The sequence below is a fragment of the Trachurus japonicus genome, chromosome 14 (assembly GCF_045865225.1).
Source record: "Trachurus japonicus isolate A0001 chromosome 14, Traja_1.0".
Lineage (NCBI taxonomy): Eukaryota > Metazoa > Chordata > Actinopteri > Carangiformes > Carangidae > Trachurus > Trachurus japonicus.
The window spans coordinates 16,530,753-16,556,724 of record NC_140920.1 but is presented as its reverse complement, the minus strand read 5'-3'; the positions used below and the strand labels follow the sequence as shown (position 1 = coordinate 16,556,724).

Sequence of the window (25,972 nt, the reverse complement as noted above, 5' to 3'; positions counted from 1 at the left end):
ATTTCCTCTGCATTGATTTGATTGCCTGAACAAAGGGAGAGGGAGAACTGAAATGGTTTTCAACATATCATTCAGTGATATGTTGCAAAACACTTCACTGCTTCACTTCTCATAGCACGACTGTATTCAGTTAAGAAATCCCCTTTTGCAACATATCCAAAAGTTGCATACAGTTCAGTTTGTATTGGGAATAGTACATCAAGCAAATCACTTACACTTTCAGGTATTTCTCCTGAGAAGAAAACAACTCAACTATCAATACACATCACACATACTCACTCCCCAAATGAGACTGAGCATCTATATGCTTGTTTGTTTTTTAGTGATTTTATAAAGCTTCAGGTTGAGAAAACAAAAGTTTAAATCTCAGTTGTTCTTCAGATAGAATTAAAAATGAACGTGAATATCTGTTTAACACAATAAGCTACAAAAGCAAACTATGAAATGAGAGACAGAATACGAATGGAAAATTACAAAATGAGAATGGAGGCTTTTGCTTTTATGAATAAATGATTTTGCAAATAAATGTCAATAATAACAACAATAATGATAAATAATAACAATAAATTATTATATTATATATTATTATATTTTAATGTTATACTCCCCCTTTCCCTTGCCCCTTATTAGGAGGTCTTTCACCTCCTACCAGGCCATTGCCCTAATAAGAATGTATTCTTAGCAATTCTTGCCTGGTTAAATAAAGGTTTACTACTACTACTACAAATTGATAGCTGTAACAGTGAATACATTCTTCACCATAATAACCACTAAAAGAACAACTTGCATCCACATATATTTGATTTTATTAAGGAAACAGAACCAAAACTTTACTTCTTTCAAATATAATTCTTAATAAACTCAAACTTAACTTTTTTTAAATTTTATTTTTTACTTTGTTTCATGTTGATGCCATTAAAACTAAAGGCCAGTGTGGTCCTTCCACCATGCCATGATGGAAAAGTTGCACAATCATGCTGCATTCACGCTCTTTTCCATGCACACGCGCTGTGTGACGTTGTCCGGCGCATGTGCGACGGCACGTCAGCAGCGTCGTGTGGTCACATGTCGCGGTGACGCGGCGGCGCGAGCTCCTCCCAGTCTCCAGACTTGTGTAAAGGGTCACGTTGCGCTGCAGCACTGACACAGGAGACTGTTCCGCATCCTCCTCAAACGGTTCACCTGTTCTCTGCGCTTCCAGACTCATCAGCAGGTAAGAGCAACCTTCACCTGATCGATACCACATCTACACACTCCCCATCAGTTATTGATCATATATAGATGGTGATTATAATTTTAAAGATGATGATGCTCTGCACCACTAAACTCAACTTCATCTTCTTCATCAATATCACTCGTGAAATAATATCTACTCTAACTGTGTGTGGCTACAAATGTCGTCGTTTCCTTTGATTAAAATATTATTCTAAGTCTTTATCTTTGTTAAAATGTTGCGCATCTCATCACATCATCGAAATACGCAACAGGAAGAGAAAAAACAATGACCTTCAGAGGAGAGCCTGTTGCGTCCTCTCTCGGCTTAAACATACGACGAAGCTCCAAGATTTCTATCTCTGCACTGAAGGATAGCTACATCAGTTGTTGGTTACTGACCAGCAGGGCAGCAGCAGTGGTGAGGATGAGGAGGGAGGGCGGAGGAGAGGAAGAGGAGGAGGTGTGAGTGTGTATGAGAGCCAGAGCACGTAGACCTGCTCCTTCATGGGAGGAGGATACACTCTCTTCCCATCATCAATGGTCTCACACTTTTTACCTCAGTGTGTGTGTGTGTGTGTGGCATCCATTCAGAGAATATGTGGTTCTGCAGCACAGTTTAGTTTACACCGAGGAGCTGAAATGATTTTTTCATTTTCATTTATCAATAATTTAATTCATAAACTCCGATTCATCATTTCATATTGAAGCTATTTATGCAAAAAAGGCCACCTTCTGCATCTCATGTTTCATTATTTATTAATATCAATGAAAAAAGGAATATGAATTCAAGAAAACATGATGTTACCTGATATTTTATAGACTAAACAGAAATATCTACATAAGAATCAATGAAACATGAGGATTATAGTTAGCTCCACGCCCAGTTTAGAGAATCAGAGCTGTAACAAGTGACTGACATTGAAGCTAAGCATCTTGTTGATGCACTGATAAGTGGAAATTGTTTAAATCCCAGATATATTCAGTTTTCCATTCACATCTGAACTGAAAATCAATATCTATAAATTTTCTGTTGATCAACTAATCTAGTTATTGATGTACAGTGTAATGTAAATCAATAATATAGCTGAAGGGCGTCATATCTACAATATAAGATGCAACACAAATACAGCAGCACTGGAATCTAGACACAGAATATATTTTGATTTATCATAATAACAGTTTTAAACAAATATAGTTTAGTTTAAGGTGTTTGGGAGGGAAACATCTGCACACTCTGACCAGTGTCACCCTCTCTCTGAATGCACAACGCACACAGCTGTGACGTCTTCCATCGGCTCTTATATCAGAGAGCTGCATGGGAAACAGTGCTCCTGCTAGCGCTGCTGGACCAAGGCCCGAAGATAGAAACAGCCCAAACACATCGACGTGCAACGTTGCCAAGTCCAACGGCCCGTCTGGTAACAAAACGCAGCAAAGCAAGCAGCAGCTTCCAACTTTTGACTAGTGCTGCTACCTCGCAGGCGCCATTTCACCTCCTTAAAGCCCATGCAGCTTGCAATGTAGAGAAAAGAAGGTGGGTAAACTTGGAGGTGGTGATAATCATGCAGACGTGGCAACAAGAACACGATCCCGTTTTCCCCTCAAACGCTCCTATCCTCTCCCTACATGCTTATCTTATTATATAATATTAGATATGTTATGCAAATGCCAGCCTGAGTCCCTGCCTGCAGCTGTACAGATACTACGCAGCGTGGTACGTGAGCTTCAGACATCTCCTAGTTTAATGCCTGCACCAATGCTTAAAAGACGACGAGCTGCAGCATGATTGCTTGAGATGTAGACGTCCAGTCTGGGCTGTGACTGATGTTTATGTATCTGTGGTCTCTCTCTGATCTTCCTCCTGGGTTGGTAAGTGAGTCTCAGCAGCAGCGACTGACTGTCTGGTCTGATCGTCCCGTCCTTTCTAAGATGAAACCTTAAAGTAGGCAGCGGCATCATCAACATACATGATGGCTGAGTGGAAGCCGGCAATGCATTATGTATTTACCGCTCCGATATAGCTAGGATCTAATTAAACTTATTTCCCTGGAGTGCATCTCGGCTCTGGTCTCCGGTGTGAGCACCGCTGGCTGCGTTTGATTGATGATTCGTGACATCATGACAGTGATCACAAGCAGCTCTGCGTGACGCCACAGTAGGGAGTTGGCTGTTGCATCTTGATGTCGCAGTGCAGAAACTGTGTTTGTCGAGTTGAGGTCGACCACTGTGCAACAGGCTGCTGGGATGAAAATAACAGACACGATGGAGAGAAGGCAAAGACAATCTCAGCTGTCTCTCCATCACATAGCTTTTGTAATTATCAAATTTGATGTGAATATTAATGTAAATTCATAGATTTCTTTCTTTTTTTTAAACAACGAAATGCCTGGCGTGAAGCATTTCAAAGCTGTACTTGTTGTACAGTGAATGATGCAGTGATGCTCGTCATCACTGGGTAACCCCCTGTACACTGTGCAACAGTGTGCCTGTGCATCAGAAGGTTATTATCTCAAATCATGTCAGAGTGACATTTTTGCAGCAGGATGCATTTTTGTTGATAAGGAAGATGAAACACCCATATTCCCTCATAGAAAACACAAGATTAGTGAGCTACCAGAACAAGGCTGAAGGTTGTTAACTTGTATTCTACAGTATATTATGTTTGTCTACTATTGTGGAGGATTATGAATCATTTCCAGGATCTGCTGGTGATGAAATGTGGTTATTTTACCTCAGAACACTTAAGTGTGTTACAGTAATAATAGGATTTACATTAGTCCATTCAAAATTAAAACAATGATGTAATCAGAACTACATTTAATCAACATTTCTATCATTTTTTACCAACCCAACATGCACCTAATTAGTGGCACTAGTAATGAATGGACCTCAACATAGAATAAACTTGACTCCAGGGTTTCCCTTTAGACAGATGGTGAACAGATGTGTGACGTCCTGCTGCAGCATCACACCTCTAATGTGGTCAGTCACCACAGGATCGTTTGAACCAGTCGCCTTACACTGCTCAATTTTAACTTGAACCAAACATTATAAAATATAAATTCACAGCTGTTAACACAATATTTATCTATGAAACCAATGAAACTCTTAACTCCCTTACATGAAAAATCAAGTGTCATTAATTCTTGTATTTATGTCAATAATATTATCTAAATGACTCAGATATGCGGCCAGTAATGATTTCAGACACTGTAAAAAACACTAGCCTTTCATCTGGGCTTTCAATCGATCAAGGGAAATCAAACTCTATGATGAGACTGGATGAACAATGAACGTTTCAGTGCTGAGTGTTTTCCATCCATTATTATTCAATTAAAACCAACAATATTCACAGTGACCAGACAATTTCAATGTCCGGCCATTTGTTAAATCTCTGAAACATCTTCTTTTAACTGTTTAAACAAACAAGTGTAGACGGACAAATAGGAACAACCTCACTCTTCTCTTGATTGAAACAAACGCAGCCTTGTGTCGAAACTTCTCTTATTTTAGTTCTGGAGGCAGAAGCAGGTGATAATCATTCAGTCTGCAGCGTTACCTGGAGCTTCATGTAGTTTTGGAGAAACTCCCTTGGAGACACATCAGGTGCAAACACCAAAATAGAAAGCACTGACGTGAGTGTCTCTTGGGTTTTTGGGAAAACTTGTGACCAGACAGTTTGTCCTCCAGCACGGCTGTTTGAAAAATCACAGCTGCAGTAACAGTGTGCTACTGACTTCAAAAGCTATAAATCCAGTCTCATTCTTCAAACAAACCACGTTCAGAGTCCCGTCTCGTCCCATCAACCTGAGATTAAATATAAAACAACAGTGAACATGAGACAAATATAATATTTCCTCCACCTGCACAGTGCACGGTGCTGTTGCCTGGAGAGTCACAGGCGATGCTGATCCCATGTGACCATTGGTGTTTTAAATAGCTTGTTCATAATAGCATCCACCATGACAACACAGTTTTAGCTCTGTGATCTTCTTTGGCTGTTTATCACACACCCACAAGATGACAGTAGTTCAGAGGTTTAAAGGTGTATTGCCTGAGTATGTCGTTGTTTTTTAACAACCAACCCGCTCCACAGTGTGTTTGCAGCAAACCGGCTGCAGGCTGATCATATGTCAGAGGCAGGTCACATGTGCACAGTTTGTCCTTCAGGCTCCATTATTCATGGGCCCAGACAATAAAAAATTGTGTTGTTGTTTGACTCAAAATTCAGCAAGGACATTTTAGTTTAGTTTAGAAACTTTTGTGTCTGACTCAACATTGTATAAAATGTAGACTTTACATTGTCTTGCAAATTATTTTGCAATGTTTTCCCATCAGAAAGGCATTGATGAAGCACGCAGGTGTTTTACAAAAGATAACAGATATTTGCTGAGCATGAACCGAGTCTAGCTAACGGTGGAGCATGCACGGCTATGCACATGCAAATACACTCAAATCCTGTGCATAATGCTAGCACGCTTGGTGCGGCCTTTTATCAAGTGTAAATACTGAGTTTTATTCACCAGAGACGTCTGCACACAGTTTATACTCCTGGTCAGACTTCTTTTCTTCGTTTTCTTCGTTTTTGCCCCCCCCCCCCCCCTCTTTAATTTCACCTGCATGTTGAATTTAACCATCAGCAGTGAGCCGTGCTCAACGCTCGTGTTGTCATAACTGCACACTGCTTTCACAGAGAGGCCTTTTGTGCGTGTGCGTGCGCTCCAAAGGTTGTTATCTCATAGCTTTAAGCTGAGGATTAACACAGAGGATACCGGGTATGTCAGGCACTGTCCTCCCATAACAAACCAGCCACAGTGGGGAATTAAGCAGTCATATGACACAAGAATGTCAGTGTTAGTATCTGAATTAGTCTACACACATATTCTGCTTCTCTTTTGTGTGATGCTCGTGAACATTTACATCAATTGGGTTCATAAGCAACAAAACCAGACAAAGATTTTTACCCTAAAACATGAGTTCAATTTTAATCTGGACTGAATGAGTTAACTGCATCCACCATGGTTGGACCTTTATGTGACATGTGGCTGTTTGTGTCCCGTTTTCTTTCACTATGGGTGGCAAATGCAAGGGCATCGAATTCCTCCACACACAGCTGACTGGAGCTAACCTCTGCATTTGTCACTAAAGGATCGGCCTCCATCCATCAAATAGAGTCATCTATAGCGGATCCAATACTGTGGCATGTGCTTCAATCAGTTGTGATGCAGAACAAAGCTGCGACAGTGTCGCTGTGAGCTGGGGGCGGCCTGGCAACCCGGTGTAGTCAACCAGAAAGAGAAGTCACAGCTTGTTCCCTGGCACAGTCTGCTGCATTAGTGGGAGTGGTGCTTTTAAGTGATGTGAGAAAATGGAAATTTACAAATCCCACATATGATCATCAAGTCGCTGTCGTTTGCAGTCAGACAGTAGCAGCAGAGGTTTTAAAGGAAACCGAATGGGGCCAAAAACACGGAAGCGAATCATGTATGAATCAGAGCTAAAGGACTAAAGAGCAGGTGTACGTGCACTGCACATAGAGGGGCGTAATGACATTGGTAGAAACCAGGAGAAGGCCGAGTGTTGCTGAGGAGAGGGAAACACGCCGTGCTGCATCCAGTCCTGCAGCTATAATGAGGACTGGCAGCAGAGTATATAGGAGCGTGGTTACATAATCTCTCCCTCTCTCTTCTGCGCATCGGAGGGGGTTGGGGAGGGGAGGGGTTACGTAACGGCTTATTTACGGCAGAGTGAGGATGGGAACAGGGAACAGCATAATCTGGTCGGTAGTGCGGATGTGCACGTTGGCACGTCGTGACGCCACCGACAGGGTTACTGTATGACTGAGGAGAAGACGGAGCACGCCAAAGATAATCTTTTATAAAACAGTCACATTCCACCTCTGGTGCCGATGAGAAAGGTTTAGCAGGAGTCTAGTAGATAACAACTACATCTTTGTGCCATTCATTTCCCTCACAGCTCACAGTCGTTTATCACATTTCACACACACGGTTTAGTGGTTTTCACCCGCCCTCCCTCCCTCCGCTCTGCAGCGAGGTAGCCATGTTGTGGACAATAGAGGGACACTAAATGAGGCCCCGTGCTGGGCAATCGTCCAGGTCGACAAAGCAAGAAACAGTATGACCTCTATGTGCCTCTCTCTCTCTCTCTTTCAGCCACCATGACTCACCAGTATCCCGCACTGACTCCTGAGCAGAAGAAGGAGCTGCAGGAAATCGCCCAGAGGATAGTAGCTCCAGGAAAAGGCATCCTTGCAGCCGATGAGTCCACCGGTATGCACTTACATGTCTGTGTGCGTGGATGCACATGCTAAAAATCTAAATGATTAATCTGTGCTGTGATCAGATACAGCAGATACAGCAGGATCATGTGTCATTATGAATCTTATCGCACCAAACCTTCTACAAAATACTCACAAAACAAGATATGACAGTCACCTGGATGCTTTTAAAGACATTGAAATTGTATTTTATGGTTTCAGTCATTATACACAACACAGAAACATCTTTGAAAATTCCCTCAAATATTATAAAACAAAAATTATAACGCGTCAAAGCTTCATGAATTAACTGCGCAGTCGTGCGTGTGTTTGTGAATAATTCTGTTTACTGTGTGCTGTTTACAGGCAGCATGGCGAAGCGCCTGAACCCCATCGGGGTTGAGAACACGGAGGAGAACAGGCGCCGCTATCGCCAGCTGCTCTTCACAGCCGACCAGCGCATCGACAGCTGCATCGGAGGAGTCATCTTCTTCCACGAAACCCTGTACCAGAACACAGACGACGGCACCAACTTCTCCAAGCTCATCAAAGACCGCGGCATCGTTGTTGGCATCAAGGTAAACAAGTCTTAATCACATTTAATAGCATACAGTAGCATATACTTGTGATTTTTGCCTTTATTGCACTTGATCAAACGTACATTCATTTATAACCTTTCTTATGATGATATTATTTCTGGATTTTTTTTTGTTGATATTTTGTCTCTCTCTGTTAAAATAAACTTACCATAAAACTACTGACCATCTATTTCTTTCTGGGGGAGCAAACTTACAAAATCAGCAGGGGATCAAATACTTATTTCCCCCACTATAAAGCCTCAGAGTATAGTTCTTCAGATGAGATACAGCAGCTTCCCAGTCCTTCACATCATCTACAACATTTTAATTGCTACTGGCGAAACATAAAATTTTGAGTCTTGGATTTTCTGCCTTATTTGGTGGCTGTTTGCTCCCCACTTCCTCTGTGTTGATATTATGTTACGGCCAAGTTTTTCTAGCTCGGTTGGCAAAGAGACAGTGCTCATGTGTTTGGCAGGTTAAAACTAAAAAGGCTCCCACACTGTGTATGAAAACACAGAGTCACTGTCAGCATGTTTAGACACACACACAGACACACCCACAGCAGAGGGTCAGGTTGTGAGAACAAACTGGGTGAAAGAGCTTTCAGGTGCTGAAAACAATTTCTGTTTCTGTCCGTACAGGTGGACAAAGGTGTTGTGCCCCTCGCTGGAACAAACGGAGAGACCACCACTCAGGGTAGGAAAGCATAAGGAACACACTCTCAACAATACAAACCTCCGCTGCTGTGTTTCTCCAACCCCTTTAGTTCGGTTCAGGCTCAGCAGGTTGAAGAAAACACACTTCCACTTCTTTCAGGTTCATGAAACACAGTAACACAGTGGTTGGTGGTAACGCATATCAGACACAGCTCCTGCCCCAATACATTGAAATAAAATGCAATAAACACACCTAAATACACTTAAACTATACCCAAATGGTTGACATTTACATTAACAGCTGACCGTTACAGCAGTTAAAGGTTATAAGCTGTAATAAACACAGCTTCACTCAGCTAAAACACATGCCATTACAGATGACAGCACTTACAAAACATGACAAAATAACTCATGAAACTTTACATGCATTTCAATTTGACTGAAGTTAATCTTGTAATGTGATTTGGGGCAAAAAAAAAAAAAAAAACACAATGAAGCCTTAATAATGAAAATAAAAGCCAGCAAAATAACCTGCTGACTAAATAATCTGAATCTGAATGAATGGATAAATTAATTTTGACAAACTTCAATCAGTTATTGATCAGTTACCCTGTTACATTTCTAATCAGTGTCTCTGTGCGATGTGCTGTGTGTTGTTGACTGCAGGTCTGGACGGGCTGTCCGAGCGCTGTGCGCAGTACAAGAAGGACGGCGCAGACTTCGCCAAGTGGCGCTGTGTGCTGAAGATCAGCGACACCACGCCGTCTGACCTGGCCATCTTTGAGAATGCTAATGTGCTGGCACGATATGCCAGCATCTGCCAGCAGGTTGGTGTGAGATTACATACCATTTGAGGGGAGGGTGGATCTCTAATAAGAATATATATAAGAATATAAGAGTTTTATTTTAAATCTATACTTTGTAATGTTTCCTAGAATGGTATTGTTCCTATTGTGGAGCCTGAGATCCTTCCTGATGGAGACCATGACCTGAAGCGTTGCCAGTACGTCACTGAGAAGGTAAATTTCAGGAGAACATACTGTATACAACACAAACCACTGTTGAAGTCCTGTTTATTGTGAGACATGTTCACTGTCTCTGTCCTCTGACCTTCATGTGTGCTTTCTGCTGCCAGGTGCTAGCTGCATGTTACAAGGCTCTGTCAGACCACCACGTGTACCTGGAGGGGACACTGCTCAAACCCAACATGGTCACAGCCGGACACTCCTGCCCCACCAAGTACAGCAACGAGGAAATCGCCATGGCCACCGTCACTGCCCTGCGCCGCACCGTGCCCCCCGCTGTCCCAGGTCAGAGAAACTGTGTATTAAATGTGAACAACAACTTATAGACAACTGAGATTCAAATGTTTAATCATTTCTATTGGTTCTCAGGAGTCTGAACCTGTTTCCACGTCATGTAGCCTCGGCTGCTTGTGTGCCATGTACATTTCCATTCATTTTCACACAAGGAACAATATCACCTGAAAACAAATAGATATTTTAAATATGTAATGCTACAGTATCAATTATGTATCGTTTTATTTTATTCCATTATATTATTCTATTTGATTTTTTTTGTGAATTTTCGTTTCTTTGAGATCCTCATTTGGGAAATACCAGTTTGCCTCGTATATATGTTTGTCTGTTTTCTTTATGGTTTGTTATTTACTTTGTGAATATATACCTGGGGGGAAAAAATGCAAGGTGCAATATCGCAAAAAAAAATGAAATGACTGATTATGTTTGTGAAGGTAAGAAGCTTTGCAATAAAGTATTTTTTAAAAAATATATGTATTGTATAATGAGGCAACACTTTACTTTCCAGATCCATATTATTTCCTGTCAATATTTGTGTCATTTTATCAATATCTTTAGTGTTTTTTAGTGTTTATATAGAAATAGTGGCAAAATGTACCCATGAAATACAGCATTATCCATTAATTTCCACATTATTTATTTGTTTTTAGCGTTGAAAGGCTTAAATGTCCTATGAAACCTGGTCTGACCAGTTCTCTGTCTTGTTTCTGTCTTTCCCCAGGAGTGACCTTCTTGTCCGGAGGCCAGTCAGAAGAGGAGGCCAGTGTGAACCTTAACGCTATGAACAACTGCCCACTCGCCCGACCCTGGGCCCTGACCTTCTCCTACGGCCGCGCCCTGCAGGCCTCCGCCCTGAACGCATGGAAAGGAGAGCTGGCCAACGAGAAGGCAGCGACCGAGGAGTTCATCAAACGTGCTGAGGTCAGACAACGACAGATACGGTCACGTCCTCGAAAAGTAAAATGAATCAGAAGCTTAAACAGTTTTTTTTTTCTTGTTCCTCTTCAGGCAAACAGTCAGGCTGCGCTCGGCAAGTACGAGTCTTCTGGAACTGCCGGCTCCGCAGGAAAATCCCTCTACGTGGCGAACCACGCCTACTAAACATCAAACCACCACATACTGTTGTGGCCTAGTTATTATAGTCTTATATCTGCTCTGCTATTTCCCCCCTCACACATCCGTCAATCACAGGCCTGCGCTGTCTACTGTACTTTAGAGTTGTCAGAGTTATTTAAAATGATATAATTAGATACATGTATTTAAAAACATAACACAAAATACTAAAGGGAACAGGCTGTTTATTTTTTATTTTTTTGTCTATTTGATCAAACACTTTTGAGACAATTTAGGGCTGAAGTGGACAACTCTTTTATTTCATGTCAAGCTGTCTGTCACTGTAACAGTAACAGAGATGAAGTAAATCAAGATAATCAGTCAGTATTCAATTCACGCCTCCTCGTAAATGCGCCCTGTGTTTTTGTTCCATTTCCCCCCCCCCCACATGACCAATCTCGAGCAGTGCAGATCAGCTTGTGTGTATCTGTTTCGCTTCTGTCAGAGCAAAAGTGTCGGCTCATCCTGAAAACACCCTCCGTTGACAGTGGGACCAACCCATCATTAGTGGCATCAGTACACGGGACAAGACGAAAAGTGACAAACAGTGTGAAGACTTTTCAAGCTGAGTTGATCTCTCGTTGAGCGACTGTCCTTGAGCGTAGAGTGCTGGTTGTACTTTCAGACAGCTGTAGCTCCAGCAGAGGTCAGTCACACTTTAATGAACCGTTACACACCAGGATTCATCCTAACCTTTCTGTTCTCGCGCTTCTAATCACCACTAATCAGAGGACGTCTCGTCGTGTCATCTTGTCTCTTCTAAGTATAACATTAGCTTTAAATTACATACAGTAATTAATGTATTCAGTTGTGTGAAGGTGTCGATATTATGTGATGCTTGTGTGTGTCATCGCCCACTCCTGACTTCCCCCGGCCCACCCCACGGACAGACAAGACGATTTCCATTGACGTACCCAAGAAGTGGACCAATTCGTGGGGTTAGCAGTGGGGAAACAGTCACTGCTGTGTTGGAAAACTGTGACGTTTGTGATGTTAATATTGTTCTTGAAGCACTTGGTGTGTCAAATAGTGGAGAAAAATAAACTAAAATAAACATTAAAAAACCAGCAGCCTTGTCTTTGTGTGATGCTCTACCCCCTATACCGACGATGGACTGTTTTACACTGCGTCAGGAACATTTTATACAGTGATGTAAGGCAAGCCAAGGTATATGTACAGCCATTGGTTGGAAGTAACAGATTGAAGTATAAATTCAGTTTTGGAGTATTTCCATTTTCTCCACAGTATGTCAGCTACAGTGTCTTTATGTGATTTAAGTGATATCTGTTTTCTAAACTGTCTGGTTTGACATCCAAATTACAGTTTGGTCTCAAAGTGTCTGTTTGTCAGCTTTCAAATGTCTATGAGCTGTTAGGATTTCAACATGAAAGACATATTTCCCTCAAAAACATCTGTCAGATAAGACTTGTCTTTGTTTATAAAGAAAGCGCAGACTAAAAGATAGAAATAAATTAATCTAAATTCCTTTCCGCTACAGCAGTGAAATGATACTTGATGGATCAGTATTTACAGTTTGATGATGTTGTGTATATCTGCCACAAGGATAAATGTTATGTCAAATGTGCATAGCTACTGCAAAATGTGCCTGTGTATTTCAGTCAGACTTTAGATGCAGGGATTTTAGCTAAAATGGGCTTAATGCACTGCCACTTAATGGTCAGGAGCTGCCAGGAAGCTGCATAGAGCATCAAGTGCACTTGATACTTAATAATAGTAATGAAGAAACATGATAACACTTACCAGGGCCTTCTGCACAGGGAGTGGCCTACTTGTACTCTTTCTAAGCACATTAGTCTGGTAATATATCAAAACGTTTGCTTAAATACAATTTAAAAAGCAGGAGTTTTATTTTGACACCTGAATAATAGTGTTATCAATAACATGTGCTCTTCCTTTTATGACAACAGACAACTCTATGCACTGTGTTGTAAGACCATGTAACATTTTTGTCCTCCAACATTTGCAAACAAGTTGAACAAAATAATGAAAACACTCCTCTCATTTACATGCCAGCTAAACCACACCACTAAACCTCATGTATGTAGTCTCAACAAGGTCACACTGTCTAAAGTCACTCTTTGTATATTTCCATGAAGTATGATGGACAAAGAAGTATATGCATATAAATAAATACAATGAATAATATAATTTTTAATCTCTAAATTAATATAAATTAATTTTAGTGATAAAAATGCTTTTCTATTTAGTTATTCTGATGTAATTTTTAAGCTCCACACAGCTCAATGGAAATCATGTTAATTTCTCCAGCGCAATGACTGAGGCCACCACAAGGGGCGCTGGTTGAGAAAATAGCTCACATGGTGTTGTGCGTTTAATATGCTCATCGTGTGACTGTGGTGGGCGGTGATTGCAGTCCTATGAGTCTGTCTCTTAATCGTTTAATTCGCTCATACTCTCAAACCCTCTCAGAGCGTTTCATAATAATGCTCATATTTCTGTCTAAATAATGAGAGATTTGTTTCTGTGTTTGTTTTTGTGTATAAATGTAGATCATGTGACTCACGACTGTGGCTGTGCTGCATCAACAAACGCACCGCAGCCCCTTCACCAACTGAAATGGCTACCACGGAAGTAGGTGAGTAATTGTACAGCTCACTTTTGTACATATGGGCTTTCCCTTATTCAAATGAGACATGTCAACAGTATTCACACCAGTTCACCGCGGTTTATCGGAGCGTTTCAACCAGTTCAACAGCCGTAGACAGGGCGGTTTGAGGCGGCTGTTTTCTCCATGTTATCACCCTCTGGAGCTAAATGCTAACTAGCCACACCGGCAGCTGCTGCAGTGATGCACTGACCCTGTCACACTGCTGCAAGCGAACCTGCAGCTGTTTCCCACTTTGGGCCATTTGTATTAATTTTACTCCACAATCCACCATACATTTAGAGGTAATAATTAACCAACAGCAACCACATCGAAACACATAGTTTCTCCGTGTGTTTTGTTTGTTTGTAGATCTGCAACCAAACCAACCAGTCTTACAGCCAGGTTGACAAATGATGGTTTCTCCTTAACCCTTTAAGATCTTACATGCTTGCAACTTACCGTAATTCTTGATTAAAATCTTATGGGTTTGCATCTAGCTCAGTCTAATCGAATAGACAGACTATAAACATATCACTAGTATCAGTATTATCGGTATGCTAACAGTCGTGTCCATTGAGGGAAACTGTTTAGATAAAAATCATCAGATGTAACGAATACAGATTGTACAGACTTCATGTGACAGAATTTGTATTTTCATTGTGGATCTATTGACAAATCCATGTATATGTGACATGTGGCAAAGAACATTTACATTGATTGATTGATTGATTGATTTTTTTTTTTGTGTGTCATGCACATTTTTTTGTGCCCAGCCCACACGGGCTTATAAGACACAGACATTTAAATGCATACATTCAAGAGTGGCTATGTGTGTCGTTTTAAAGGAAAAGAAAGGATAATAAAAAAAACAAAAACAAACAGAGCACAATAAATCAGAAACAAACAGACAGGCTTCCAGGATACAGAACAACAAGCAGTAAACCATGATTTTATTTGGGATGTAATCCTTCCTGTCTCAATTCCCAAGCTCCTCTAGCAGAGCATAGATCTCCTCTTTAAAAAACCAACACAACATATCATGTTCAGACATCCAGAATAGGTCTGGGTTCTTCATCCCATACAGGGAATGTCTCAGTTTATCATACAGAGGACAATTAAACAAAATGCAACTCATCTTCAACAGTGGCAACTGGCAAGGTCGCTCTTCTGGTATACCCTTGTACCTCCCTACTTCAATTGCCAAAGGCAAAGTGCTATTTTATGTATTGCACTGCTGCTTAATGAATAATACAGAATGTTTTTATTGATCACTGATGAAAATAAAAATTAAATTAAGTCCTGTTGACATTATTCTCCGTATTTGTGTGTCTTAGAGCGCAGACGAGGCCAGCTGGCTGCTCTGTCCATAGCAGCAGTGGTCATCATCGTGGGAGTCCCTCTGTGGTGGCGGACAACTGAAACGTACCGCGCGTGGCTGCCTGTCAGTCAGATACAAGAGTTGGCTAAGCTGCAGGTTTGTTTTAATGACTCCACCATCTTCTGGCCCAGTATCCTCCACATATAATACACCTGTACCTTTTTTTTTTTTAATCTCTTCTTCTTTTTGCAGCTGCATTTAAGTGCTGATGTGGAGGTTGTGTTTGCTCGTGGGACAGTGACCCCAGAGCAGCAGAAGAAGTTCCCACTGACCCAGACACAGGATGAGAAGCACGGAATAGATGGTGATTTCTTAATGTTGTCTCTCGCTCTTATATGAAGATATAATGTGCAGACTACATGTTCATACTTGTCTCCAATGACTGTGTTTCCAGAGGACACAAGTTTGAAGTACAGTTATGAAACAAAGTACCGCACAGCAACAGTCATGGAGGAGGACGCCCTGGACCAGCCCTCTGCTGCAGGTGAGCAGCTGTTTGAGATCAGTTCACATGCAAACGTTATTTTACCTCAGTAAAAAACACATGTAATGATGTCTCTCTGTCTCTTCTTGTTGTCCGTTTACAGAGGCAGATCTGTCTCTACATACACTCAGCGAGAGTCCATGTGGTTCTTTGGTTGTGTACGTGATCCCAGAGTCGTCTTCTCTGTTGCCTCAGGTATTTTCTTATTTCCTATATTTCTGGAATGGGCATTGTTTGGTTAGTTGACCATCCTGTTCTTTATTTCCTTTGTTATTATTAATTATTATATTTTGAACCAAGTATTTATTGGCAATCATATGTATTTTTGGTTTACATCAGATTTTTCTTTGTTACATACATACGAAAAATCTAAGTCATTCAAGAGATGTATAAACTGAACAGTCGAACCAATAACAGTTTGGCAAACAACTATGGCTCATTGGATTGTTTCTGACATTCTTCTGCATAAATCACAAATACACTTGGACAGTTCCCCTGAGACAGCATAGTTTGACAGCGTTTCACATTGGTAGATTGAAGTATTTGCTTACGGGAGCCCATCTTGTTCTGAAAATGTCCATCTTAAAGGAAAATTACAGTTTTTTAGAATCTGGACCTTATTTGTAGCATAAAATACGATCATTTACTCACCCAGATAACTTTGGTGTCATTACAAGTCATTCCGATGAAATTAGATCCAGCCGAGAGCCGTGCATATCAGTATAATGCAAGTCTACAGGGCACCAGAATGCAGCCTCTAAATAACACATTATCTGTCCAGATAGTAAAAGATGGCAATTCCCCTTTAAGATGAAGGTGTGCTGTTATCTTCTCCATTACATATATCATCTTCACTCTCTCCTGCCACTGGTGTAGTAGGAGGGAGCGGTTTTAACCACAAGAGAGTTTATTAATTATTATCTAAATGCAGTGCCTTCTGTAAAGTTTGGGATAATACATCACTGAATACCTACCTGTACCTTCATACCTCTCAGGATGTGGATGTTTATATCGGTCAGAGACGCACGGCATTGCTTCGTATTGGTGCCCAGATGAGAGTGGGCAAGACTCTGGACCAGCTGCTGGCTCACCTGGAGCCTCGGATCAAGCAGGTGCTGCAGGTGATGTCTTTCAGCCACACTGACATCAATGCTGCCCTGAGCGACAGAGTCCGCCTCAGCCCTGGCAGCAAGGAGAGCATCGCTGACAGTATGAGGGCCTTCAAATCCAGCCCAGGTTGGTGTTTGTTTCAGGACAGCCATAAAGTTTTATCCAGGTCAGAAAACACTTCATCAGTGTGAACACTCTCCGCTCTCTGCTGATTCTCCTCTTTAGGTTATGAGATGACATTCAGCCTGTTGAATCCAGACCCAAAGTCCCACCGGCTGCACTGGGACATAGAAGGTGCCGTTCACACCTACATCCGACCGTTGCTTACAAAACTCTCCCCTATAGCCAACTTCAGCATTGACTCTCAGGTATGTGTGTGTGTGTGTGTGTGTGTGTGTAGCGGCCCTGTCACTGTGACAACGCGCTCAGCTGTGTGTTGATGTGTACATTCTCCTTGCAGACATTATACTACGCCGTGCTCGGTGTCAACCCTCGCTTCGACAGCAGCCGCAGCTCCTACACACTCAACGCTGACAGCCTCGCTCACGTCATCAACCCTGTGGAGGCGAGACTTGGTAAAAGAAAATGGGCACAGAATGATGATTAATCCCTATTTGTCTAATTTTTACTGCATTCATATTAATAACTGTTTTGTTTTTTCTTTTGTTGTTTTTCATTTCCAGGCTCCAACGCAGCATCCTCCAACCCGGTGTTGAATTTCCTCCTGTATGTGCCAGATGCCCACCATACACCTCTTTACATCCACGACCACAGGAAACAGGAAGTTCCTTCTAATGCGTTTCACTCTCCTCGGTGGGGTGGGATTATGGTGAGACGTTATTAAAGACAGTATTGGGTGATAGTAGTTTAAATACAATGAATGTTTATAGCTCATTAAGCAACACTATGTAGTTTCTGAACATGGATAGCCTAAATATCGGACCAGTGTTGTAGAATTTTCCAACTAGATTCATCCAGTTGGAATACAGTTTTTCTACCACTATGAGTTTAGAAACATTGTTTTAAAGGAGCTGTATGTAAGAATGTGGCCAAAACCTTTGCTGCAGTCAAATTCAAAACAAAGCAGGACGTTGTTTCCCCTCCCCTACCCCCAAGACTCGAGGTTGCCAGATAGCGACGTGAACCTCTGCTCTGCTCACTCACACAGTCAGTCCCAAAGTAAAGATGATCATGCCTCTCTAAAACATGTTAGACTGCATTAGTTAGCTACTACCTGCATTCAGAGGGATGAAGCAGCAGTACATCTATATCTGCCTACCATTTCCTATGTGTTTGCGTTTCTGTAGTTTGAGCAGAGTAAAAAGCTAAATATTCATCAACAACCTCACTGTTTTATTGCTCTGACTCACAGTAACTACGAGCGGAGTTCACGTCACTGTGGCCTGCAAGTTGTGCACTCAATTAGTTGAGTTGATTTCTGAGTTAACAATGATGTCTTTTCGTAGGTTTATAATGTAAATTACTTCTATGGATCGGAAGCGGTGTTCCCCGTTGACATCAACATCAACATGGCTAAAGTTATGGGAGTCTTCCTCGCACAGCTTCGGTAAATGAGCATCTATTATCTATGGAGTATTGAGGTTTTCCTTTGTTCTGATGACAAGCGGTAACTGTGCTGTTTCCTGTCAGACTCCTGCTGGGCGTGCAGTCGTCCTCCCCTCCTCCCGGCTTTCTGATGGCGCCGTGTGGCAGCGCAGGACTGGCCGACTGGGAGCTGGATCGCCTCATGTGGAGTCGGAGTGTGGAAAATGTTGCCACGGCAACCACGACCATCACCTCACTGGCGCAGCTGCTGGACCAGATCGGTAATATTGTCATCAATGACAACATTGCTGAACAGGTAAGTTGCACACACACAGCTGCATGTAATTTGTGTGTATACTTGGAGAAGATTTTGGTGTACAGGTGTGAACTATTTTTGTGTACCTTTAATCTGGTGTTTTTTTTTAATGGGTTTGCACTCACACACACACACACACACACACACACACTGAAGCACCTCATGTTGGCTTAATACCTGGCTTCATTTCCCACATTCATTAATCAGTGTGACAAACCTCATGTTGACTCATGCAGCTTCCATCTTGTCTGCAAAGAAAGTCAAAGGGAAGGATGTGCATGTTGCTGCATGTGAATTATTATATATTTTTTGTATTTAATCTTATTTTATTCTGTTCAATCTGTTTTTTTATTTTAGTATAATATTTTCTATCTCACTTTGTGTTGATTTCTCTTACAATTCACGAGTTTGTAACAAAGAAAAATTGAAAAACCCGGGGATAAATAAAGTAATTCTGAATCTGGATATGAATCTGAATTTGGAAAATAAAAATTAACAAGAAATTTACCAACAGTACAATGTCAGGCACAATGAATGCAATGACGGTCAACTCTGTGTGACATATTGCATTGGCTTATTTGTTATTTAAATGAACAGCAGGTAACTTGTGACTGTCTTTGCTACTGTCTCTCAGGTGTCCAGCGCTGTCACGTCTCTGCAGCTGGCTGTGGCCGAGCTGGAGGCCGGGAACCTCGGCTTCGCCCTGCAGTACAGCAAAGAGGCCATCTTGGCTTCGGAGAGAGCGTTCTTCGACCCTTCACTGCTTCACCTCCTCTACTTCCCCGACGACCAGAAATTTGCCATCTACATACCACTCTTCCTGCCCATGTGTGTGCCTATTCTACTGTCACTGCTCAAAATCGTGTCAGAGGCGAGACAGAAACGCAGAGAAAAACAAGCAAAGAAAGACTAAGAAACACTTGAGGAGAAGAAGATGTGATGAACAAAATGTTTTGTGTGTGGCCTTGACATTTAGGTACAAAGGAAGCATGAAGACGGGCTCATTTGCAAAATTCAAGTATGGGGGTTTACAAATCAGTTTTTATTGTTTTGTGTGAGGAATGGGCTTTATGCACAGCTCCACTACTTCCTGAAATAAGCCAGCTCCTTTATTTCCTGGCTTACATTATTGGACAAACTGATTAATCCAGGTGTGTCTGAGTAGTCACAATGGTCAAACACACCTGTATTAAAGCAGAAGTAAGTGATATATTTGTGTTAATATAAGTCTTAAATAGTTATATCTTCCGACAGCAATCACTTACATAGAGTGTTTGGACTGAAACACGGGTCTCTCAGTCCCTCTGCTCTGCTCTGAGCCGAAGAGAAAACATTTATCGTATCCTACAGTTTTTATCCAATGAGGAGAGAGAACGGCATGCAGGGCTGTGTGTGCAGCTTATTTCAGGAAGTAGTGGAGCTGTGCATAAAGCCCATTGTGTTTAAGATTTTAATGTAAGAATGCTGCGGCTGTCGGGACACTGTACTACTGAAAGCTTGACTTGTTGTAAATGTGTAAAAGTTTTATATATGAATTCCACTTTCTATTCTAAGTTATTAATAAATAAAGACCAAGTTGAAACAATGTTTTGCCTCTTGTCTTTGCTTCCTAGCTGGCATTAATGTGCAGTTTTATCTCAAAGTTTTTACAAATATATACAGTATATCAACACAGGGTACACTTACCTGCCTTTCCAAGAGCTTTCAATAGCAGCTCATTCTCACCGGTCTATGGTGTTGTCTGACTGATGTAATAGGCTTCATGCACAACTCCACTACTTCCTGAACTTTAACAAGCTCCTTTATTTCCTGTCTTACATTATTGGACAAACTGATTAATCCAGGTGTGTCTGGCCATTGTGACTACTCACACACCTGGATTAATCAGTTTGTCCAATAATGTAAGACAGGAAACAAAGGAGCAGCACTAAGTTCAGGAAGTAGTGGAGCTGTGCATAGAGCCCATTGAAATCAAATTGCTATTAAATAATCATGGAGAAATACAGTTAATGTAATGTAACCGGGATGCATTTGCCTTTAAAGTAGCTTCGTGAAAACAGTTCTTAGCTATGTTGCCACATTATCTTTGGAATTATGTAAAGTAAGTATAAAAAGGTGCCATAAAACCCACTTTTTTCACATCATTTGCTGCATCAAATTAAGTTTCTTCAGTCGTTTTGTAAATGTTTGACTTGACATTAACTGATTGAGATCATTTGCTCGATCGAAAGCTCCAGATGGACCTTGGTGCGAGACTCTTTTTATGTTCAGTCTATGGTTTGGATGATGTGACCTGGAGCTCCAGCAGGCGGCGTTGTGAGCATTTTAAAGCGGGCTGAGCAACTCTTATTACAGCGGCGAAGAAGGAGAAGAACAAGGCGTTGATGGTGGAGTTCGTGGAGACGCAGCTTTCAACTTTTCGCTGTAGTTTATGTGATTTTTTCGATATCTACCTGGAGATATTTCAGTTTCCATTTAGACGGAACTGCAACTAAATAATTATCGTCTCCGTTTTTATGCTCGGTTGATAACCTAAGCGTCGTTTTTTATCGTTTATCCGTGAGGAGGGAAACCTGCTACTCTGCTTGCTAACTTCCTTTGACTGTTGACGCTAACAGTTACCCAGCTTTGTGTGCTAGGCTAGCCAGCATGTCCGGAGGTGTTGTTAGAGGACCCGCCGGGACAAACGACTGTCGTATCTACGTGGGGAATCTCCCACCAGATATCCGCTCAAAGGACGTCGAAGACTTGTTTTACAAATACGGAGCAATCCGCGATATCGACCTGAAGAACCGGAGAGGAGGACCGCCGTTTGCCTTCGTGCAGTTCGAGGACCCGAGGTGAGCTGCAGCCATCTCTCTCTCTCACCCCCCTCAGTCTCACCCTAATCTCACCCCTAGTAGTTCATTTGTTTAGAAAAGATACTACCACACACACACTCAGTAGTTTATTCAATTATCTGCAGTTATACAGTGCCCCCTTCCTGATTGATTTCATTCATACTTTTTTTTTCTTGCATATTTGTCGCATCTAAATGTTTAAGATCATCAAACAAATTTTAATATCAGACAAAGGTAACCTAAATAGATATAAAATGCGTTTTTCAAATGATGATTTCATTTATTAAGGCAAAAAGAAAGGGGGGGAAAAAAGCTAATCAAACCTACCTGGCCCTGTGTGGGAAAAGTATTTGCCCCCTCCCCCCTCCTTGTTAGATCATGTACTAATTGTGATAAACCACTTCCAGACCTGTTGAATCAAGAAATCACTTAAAAAGAAGCTGTTTGAATGAAGTGAAGGACACTAAAAGATCTCCAAAAGCAACACATAATGCCGTAATCTCAATTAATTCAAAACTAAATCATTGTGAACATTTGCTGCTTGTATGTTGTGGCATTGCATGTTGTGATCATGGATGATAAACACTCCTCAATAAAGACTAATGCATTAAAACAGCCAATTTCTTAGTTATTCAAGACCAAGGTTAGTGTGAGCCTTATAAACACATTAAAACACTGGCTTTCAGAGTGACATTCATTAACTAGTATTGATTGATTAATGAATCTAAGAATCTACAATAAAATGTTATGCAGTGCTTTCATAGCTGCCATTCCTTGTCCTTTTGTGTTCAGGTCTTTAAGTGCATCATGTGTATTCATTGATCATGTTGACCTCTCTTCTGTTCCTTTCTTCATGAATAAACCAGCGTGATTAATTAGATTAGTAGTGACATTACCAAGCTTACGTTGGCTTTGGCGAATAACTGCAAGCTGTAAAACATGAGATTGATGTTTGATGAGTGGAAACTGTTTGAATCCACAGGGATGCTGAGGATGCTGTTTACGGCCGCGATGGTTATGACTACGATGGATACCGCCTGCGTGTCGAGTTTCCTAGAAGTGGAAGGGGAGGCGGCGGTGGAGGTGGAGGGGACAGAGGTGGCGGCGGCGGCGGTGGTGGGGCAATGGGACCCCCGAGGGGAAGGTACGGCCCCCCATCCCGCCGCTCTGAATACAGAGTTGTTGTGTCAGGTGGGTGCTGTGTTCCGTCTCGTTTTTTTTGTTTGTTTGTTTTACACTTTTCTCAAAGTGTAGAGATGACAATGAGTCTTACGCTCCCTTCTTCCTGTCAGGTCTTCCCCCCAGTGGAAGCTGGCAGGACCTGAAGGATCACATGCGAGAGGCAGGTGATGTTTGCTATGCTGATGTGTTCCGTGATGGCACTGGAGTCGTGGAGTTTGTACGCAAAGAAGACATGACCTACGCCGTTCGTAAACTGGACAACACCAAGTTTCGCTCTCATGAGGTATGTAAAGACTAAAAACCTCAGAGTAACTTGAATTTTTTTTGCACAAATCTGCACATTACAAATCTGTAATGTGCAGATTTGTGCAAAAACAATTAATCTGTAATTACAGATTTTTCAACCTGCTCCTTACTTAAAGGGATTTCAACATTTTTGGCAAATTGGCCCATTGCCATAATCCTTATAGTCTTAGGAGTACGTTTGTTACCTTTAATTGTCGGTATTTTTAGAACGGTGGAGCAGAGCCACAAGCTGCTCAGAGCTACGCTACGGAGGCTAATGGGATTTCTTGGTTTCCCTCATCAAACTCATCAAATACACAATCCAACAACTCCACAACGCTCTGGTGGATAGGTTGTGACCTGCACATTCACCACGCCATGAGATAATAACGGAATGTAACGATATGTGCAGGTCACAACTTGTCCACGAGAGCGTTTGAGTTGTTGGATTGTGTATTTGATGAGGGAAACCAAGAAATCCCATTAGCCTACGCTACGTAGCTCTGAGCAGCTCACGGCTCTGCTCTGCCGTTCTATAAACAGCTTGCACCGACAATTAAAGGTAACGAACCTGCTCCTAAAACTGTAGGAATTATGGCAATGGGCCATTTTGCCAAAACGTTGAACTATCCCTTTAAATGACTGCTGACTCATGTTGTGTACATGTATGTTCAGGGAGAGACGGCCTACATCCGGGTGAAGACGGACGGACCTCGCAGCCCCAGCTACGGTCGCTCTCGCTCTCGTAGCCGCAGTCGCAGCCGGAGCAAGAGCGGGTCTCGCAGCTACTCTCCTCGTCGCGGCGGCAGAGCATCTCCACGTTACTCACCGCGGCGTTCCCGCTCCCGGTCCCGCTCCCGTTCTCGCACCTAAATCCACCGGACCTCACCTGAAGCAGTGGAGTACCTCTTGAGCTGGAGAAGAAATCTTCACATCACAGAACAAGTCATGTACAATGACCATGGATCATCCCCTGTGCTCCCTGTTTGTACTGTCATGTTGTGTGTCCCCTTTCCCCCCTTGTAGTTTTTTTTTGTTTTGTTTTTTTTGTTTTTTGGGCAGTTTTGTTTGTGGTTCTCAGTTTTGCAGACCAGATGTACACAAACCACTTGTCTGGCTTTTGTACATTGTCCCATTTTGCTCTTGATCTGCCATGCTTCCCTTGTTCCATTCTCACAAACATGAGTTTCTGCTTTTTTTTTTTCTGCTTCTCTATACTTTTTCCTCAGCTTGTCCCCGCTTTATGTTTTGTTTCATTTTAAAAGATTTTGCTTCTTCTAAGTACATACTGCTGTCCTTTGACCTTCTTGTGTGTCTCTCTGTAGAGTTCAGAGGAACAGGATAGGATGGAAACAGAGGAAACAGTTCATATTAAGATAAACAGGAGGAGGAGAGGAGGAGGAGGAGTCAAATGTGGCACCAATGGTATGATGTCTGTGCCTTGTCAACTGTGAAATTTACATTATAAGCCTGTTCAGCTTTTTGTTTTCATACACTTGACAATAGACCGTTATGGAATGTTTTCAGTACTAACAAGTTCTGTACAACAATTTGTATTCCCAAGGTTCGAAGCTCGTGTTTCTGCTTGTGCTCATTTTGTAGTTTTCAAAGTAAACCATAGTTTTTTGGGGGGATTGATCATAGAAGGCGTCCCTTGCTTTTTCTCATCGTAAACTTCCTCATAGATGCATTTATTGATATTTTCAATAATTTGTGAAGGTGTGATTCTAACTTGCCTCCTTCTCTTTGGTTCTGCTGGTATTCTGAAGGTTTGGACTGGGCTCATTGTCTCCCCAATCCGGAGCCGGATCAGGATTCAGGATCAGATCAGGATTAGGATTAGGCTTCAGGATGGATACATGGAGCATGGGAGCATTTTACTGGGAGAGGATCCCGACCCCTGGCCCTGTCCACGTAACCCCGACAAACCGGAAACATTGTAGTGGAAATTCAAACTAAATTCGGCTTTCAAACGATCTAAATTACTTTTTCCAATTACGGCGGGACCTCAGAGATGCAGTTACTGGCGGCAACAAGATGAGCAATTTATTTTTCAGATTTTGTTTTTTTAATTTATCATAAATGAGAAGAGCAAAGCTGGGAACAAGTCCAGGAGGAGGGCTGGGAGGTGCAGGATGGATCCCCACACGAAAGGAGAGTGGTAAATAGTGGGCAACCATTAACAGGAGGAGAGGGTAAGAGGGCGGACTGGGAGATGACAAGGGAATGTGACCTTAATGTGGTTTGTATCTTTTTTTTTTTTTTTTTTCCTTTTTTTTTTGTTATGTTAGTTTTTTCCAGAGGAGGAGGATTTCTGATTTTCAAAGCTTTATTCTCTTTTAATAAAATTTCAAAAACATGAATTAATACCTGTGTATTTTCTTTTATCAGTGATTAAATTCCAAGTGCAAATGCTGTGAGATTTGTCCTTCAGTACAGTACTTTGAGCAAATAATACTCATTAACATTTATGATAAAGGGGAAAATCCATGAAAAAGTGGAATCTATTTAAATAACTATTACATTTAGTCTGTATGTTCGTGGGAAACCTGCCCCCGTCCGCATCCGCACCAACAGTCACGGCACGGCTCGGCTCGATAAGGTGCTTTTCATTACAGCTGAGTTCCTCCTCAGCGGGGCCGCATTACCAGGAACTCCTGCAGTGGAAACACGGCTATTGTCTCTCTCTCTCTTTTTTTTTTTTGATCCTCTCGTCAGCTCCAAACTCACTAGTCCGTTCCTCGATTACGGACCACAGCGTGGTTTTCCACACAGCAGTCATTTAATAACTCGGGTGAAAGAATAACAACAGTCTCGGTACATATCAGTGGTCGCTGTTGCCACTATGGCTGTTGCATGGATGTATTTATATTAGTGCTGTTGCCGCTGTGTTTTTGAAATGTCCGGGTTTACGCTCTGCCCAATCAGTGGAAGGCAGTCGGCTGACGTCACGTTTTAGTTTTAGTGCCGTTAGTTTTAGTGCCGTCAGAGCCAGTCCGTGCCGTACCGCGCTAGTGGAAAAGAAGAACCGGAGAGGAGGAC

The 25,972-nt window shown here is 41.9% G+C and overlaps 3 protein-coding genes across 9 annotated transcripts; all 3 read left to right on the top strand.

Moving 5' to 3' along the window:
- The first annotated feature begins 1,142 nt into the window (after positions 1 to 1,142).
- aldocb (aldolase C, fructose-bisphosphate, b) lies at positions 1,143 to 12,225 on the top strand. 2 transcript variants are annotated; one of them, XM_085798113.1, is made up of 9 exons: positions 1,143 to 1,213; positions 7,389 to 7,505; positions 7,859 to 8,070; positions 8,715 to 8,769; positions 9,396 to 9,556; positions 9,665 to 9,748; positions 9,865 to 10,039; positions 10,770 to 10,969; positions 11,057 to 12,225. In XM_085798113.1, exons 2-9 carry the CDS (start codon positions 7,394 to 7,396, stop codon positions 11,147 to 11,149), a joined length of 1,092 nt encoding a protein of 363 aa, XP_085654239.1. In that variant the 5' UTR covers positions 1,143 to 1,213; positions 7,389 to 7,393; the 3' UTR covers positions 11,150 to 12,225. The 2 variants fall into 2 exon arrangements, with proteins under 2 accessions (XP_085654239.1, XP_085654238.1); XM_085798112.1 differs by lacking the exon at positions 1,143 to 1,213 and adding an exon at positions 2,463 to 2,633.
- A 1,527-nt stretch (positions 12,226 to 13,752) lies between these two features.
- On the top strand, positions 13,753 to 19,579 carry pigs (phosphatidylinositol glycan anchor biosynthesis, class S). The gene is made up of 12 exons (XM_085798111.1): positions 13,753 to 13,778; positions 15,125 to 15,264; positions 15,361 to 15,472; positions 15,563 to 15,652; positions 15,756 to 15,847; positions 16,648 to 16,888; positions 16,988 to 17,130; positions 17,223 to 17,337; positions 17,446 to 17,591; positions 18,229 to 18,329; positions 18,413 to 18,623; positions 19,258 to 19,579. Exons 1-12 carry the CDS (start codon positions 13,760 to 13,762, stop codon positions 19,534 to 19,536), a joined length of 1,689 nt encoding a protein of 562 aa, XP_085654237.1. The 5' UTR covers positions 13,753 to 13,759; the 3' UTR covers positions 19,537 to 19,579.
- Positions 19,580 to 20,991: 1,412 nt separating this feature from the next.
- srsf1b (serine and arginine rich splicing factor 1b) lies at positions 20,992 to 25,297 on the top strand. 6 transcript variants are annotated; one of them, XR_015037619.1, is made up of 6 exons: positions 20,992 to 21,463; positions 22,446 to 22,654; positions 22,756 to 22,928; positions 23,606 to 23,880; positions 24,256 to 24,355; positions 24,700 to 25,297. XR_015037619.1 is itself a non-coding variant. In XM_085798110.1 (4 exons), exons 1-4 carry the CDS (start codon positions 21,273 to 21,275, stop codon positions 23,801 to 23,803), a joined length of 771 nt encoding a protein of 256 aa, XP_085654236.1. In that variant the 5' UTR covers positions 20,992 to 21,272; the 3' UTR covers positions 23,804 to 25,297. The 6 variants fall into 6 exon arrangements, 1 of the variants encoding a protein (XP_085654236.1); XR_015037618.1 differs by having other exon boundaries at positions 23,606 to 23,914; XR_015037617.1 differs by having other exon boundaries at positions 24,256 to 25,297.
- Positions 25,298 to 25,972: the final 675 nt, after the last annotated feature.

What these genes read in the sequence shown, in the direction of transcription:
- srsf1b (XM_085798110.1), top strand. Translation starts at nt 21,273, where the DNA reads ATGTCCGGAGGTGTTGTTAGAGGACCCGCCGGGACAAACGACTGTCGT. An exon ending in ATACAGAGTTGTTGTGTCAG is followed by an intron (nt 22,655 to 22,755) that starts GTGGGTGCTGTG and finishes TCTTCCTGTCAG; the next exon opens with GTCTTCCCCCCAGTGGAAGC. An exon ending in CCAAGTTTCGCTCTCATGAG is followed by an intron (nt 22,929 to 23,605) that starts GTATGTAAAGAC and finishes ATGTATGTTCAG; the next exon opens with GGAGAGACGGCCTACATCCG.
- aldocb (XM_085798112.1), top strand. Translation starts at nt 2,531, where the DNA reads ATGGGAAACAGTGCTCCTGCTAGCGCTGCTGGACCAAGGCCCGAAGAT. An exon ending in GCATCGTTGTTGGCATCAAG is followed by an intron (nt 8,071 to 8,714) that starts GTAAACAAGTCT and finishes CTGTCCGTACAG; the next exon opens with GTGGACAAAGGTGTTGTGCC. An exon ending in ATGCCAGCATCTGCCAGCAG is followed by an intron (nt 9,557 to 9,664) that starts GTTGGTGTGAGA and finishes AATGTTTCCTAG; the next exon opens with AATGGTATTGTTCCTATTGT.
- pigs (XM_085798111.1), top strand. An exon ending in CTCGGTGGGGTGGGATTATG is followed by an intron (nt 17,592 to 18,228) that starts GTGAGACGTTAT and finishes GTCTTTTCGTAG; the next exon opens with GTTTATAATGTAAATTACTT. An exon ending in ATGACAACATTGCTGAACAG is followed by an intron (nt 18,624 to 19,257) that starts GTAAGTTGCACA and finishes ACTGTCTCTCAG; the next exon opens with GTGTCCAGCGCTGTCACGTC.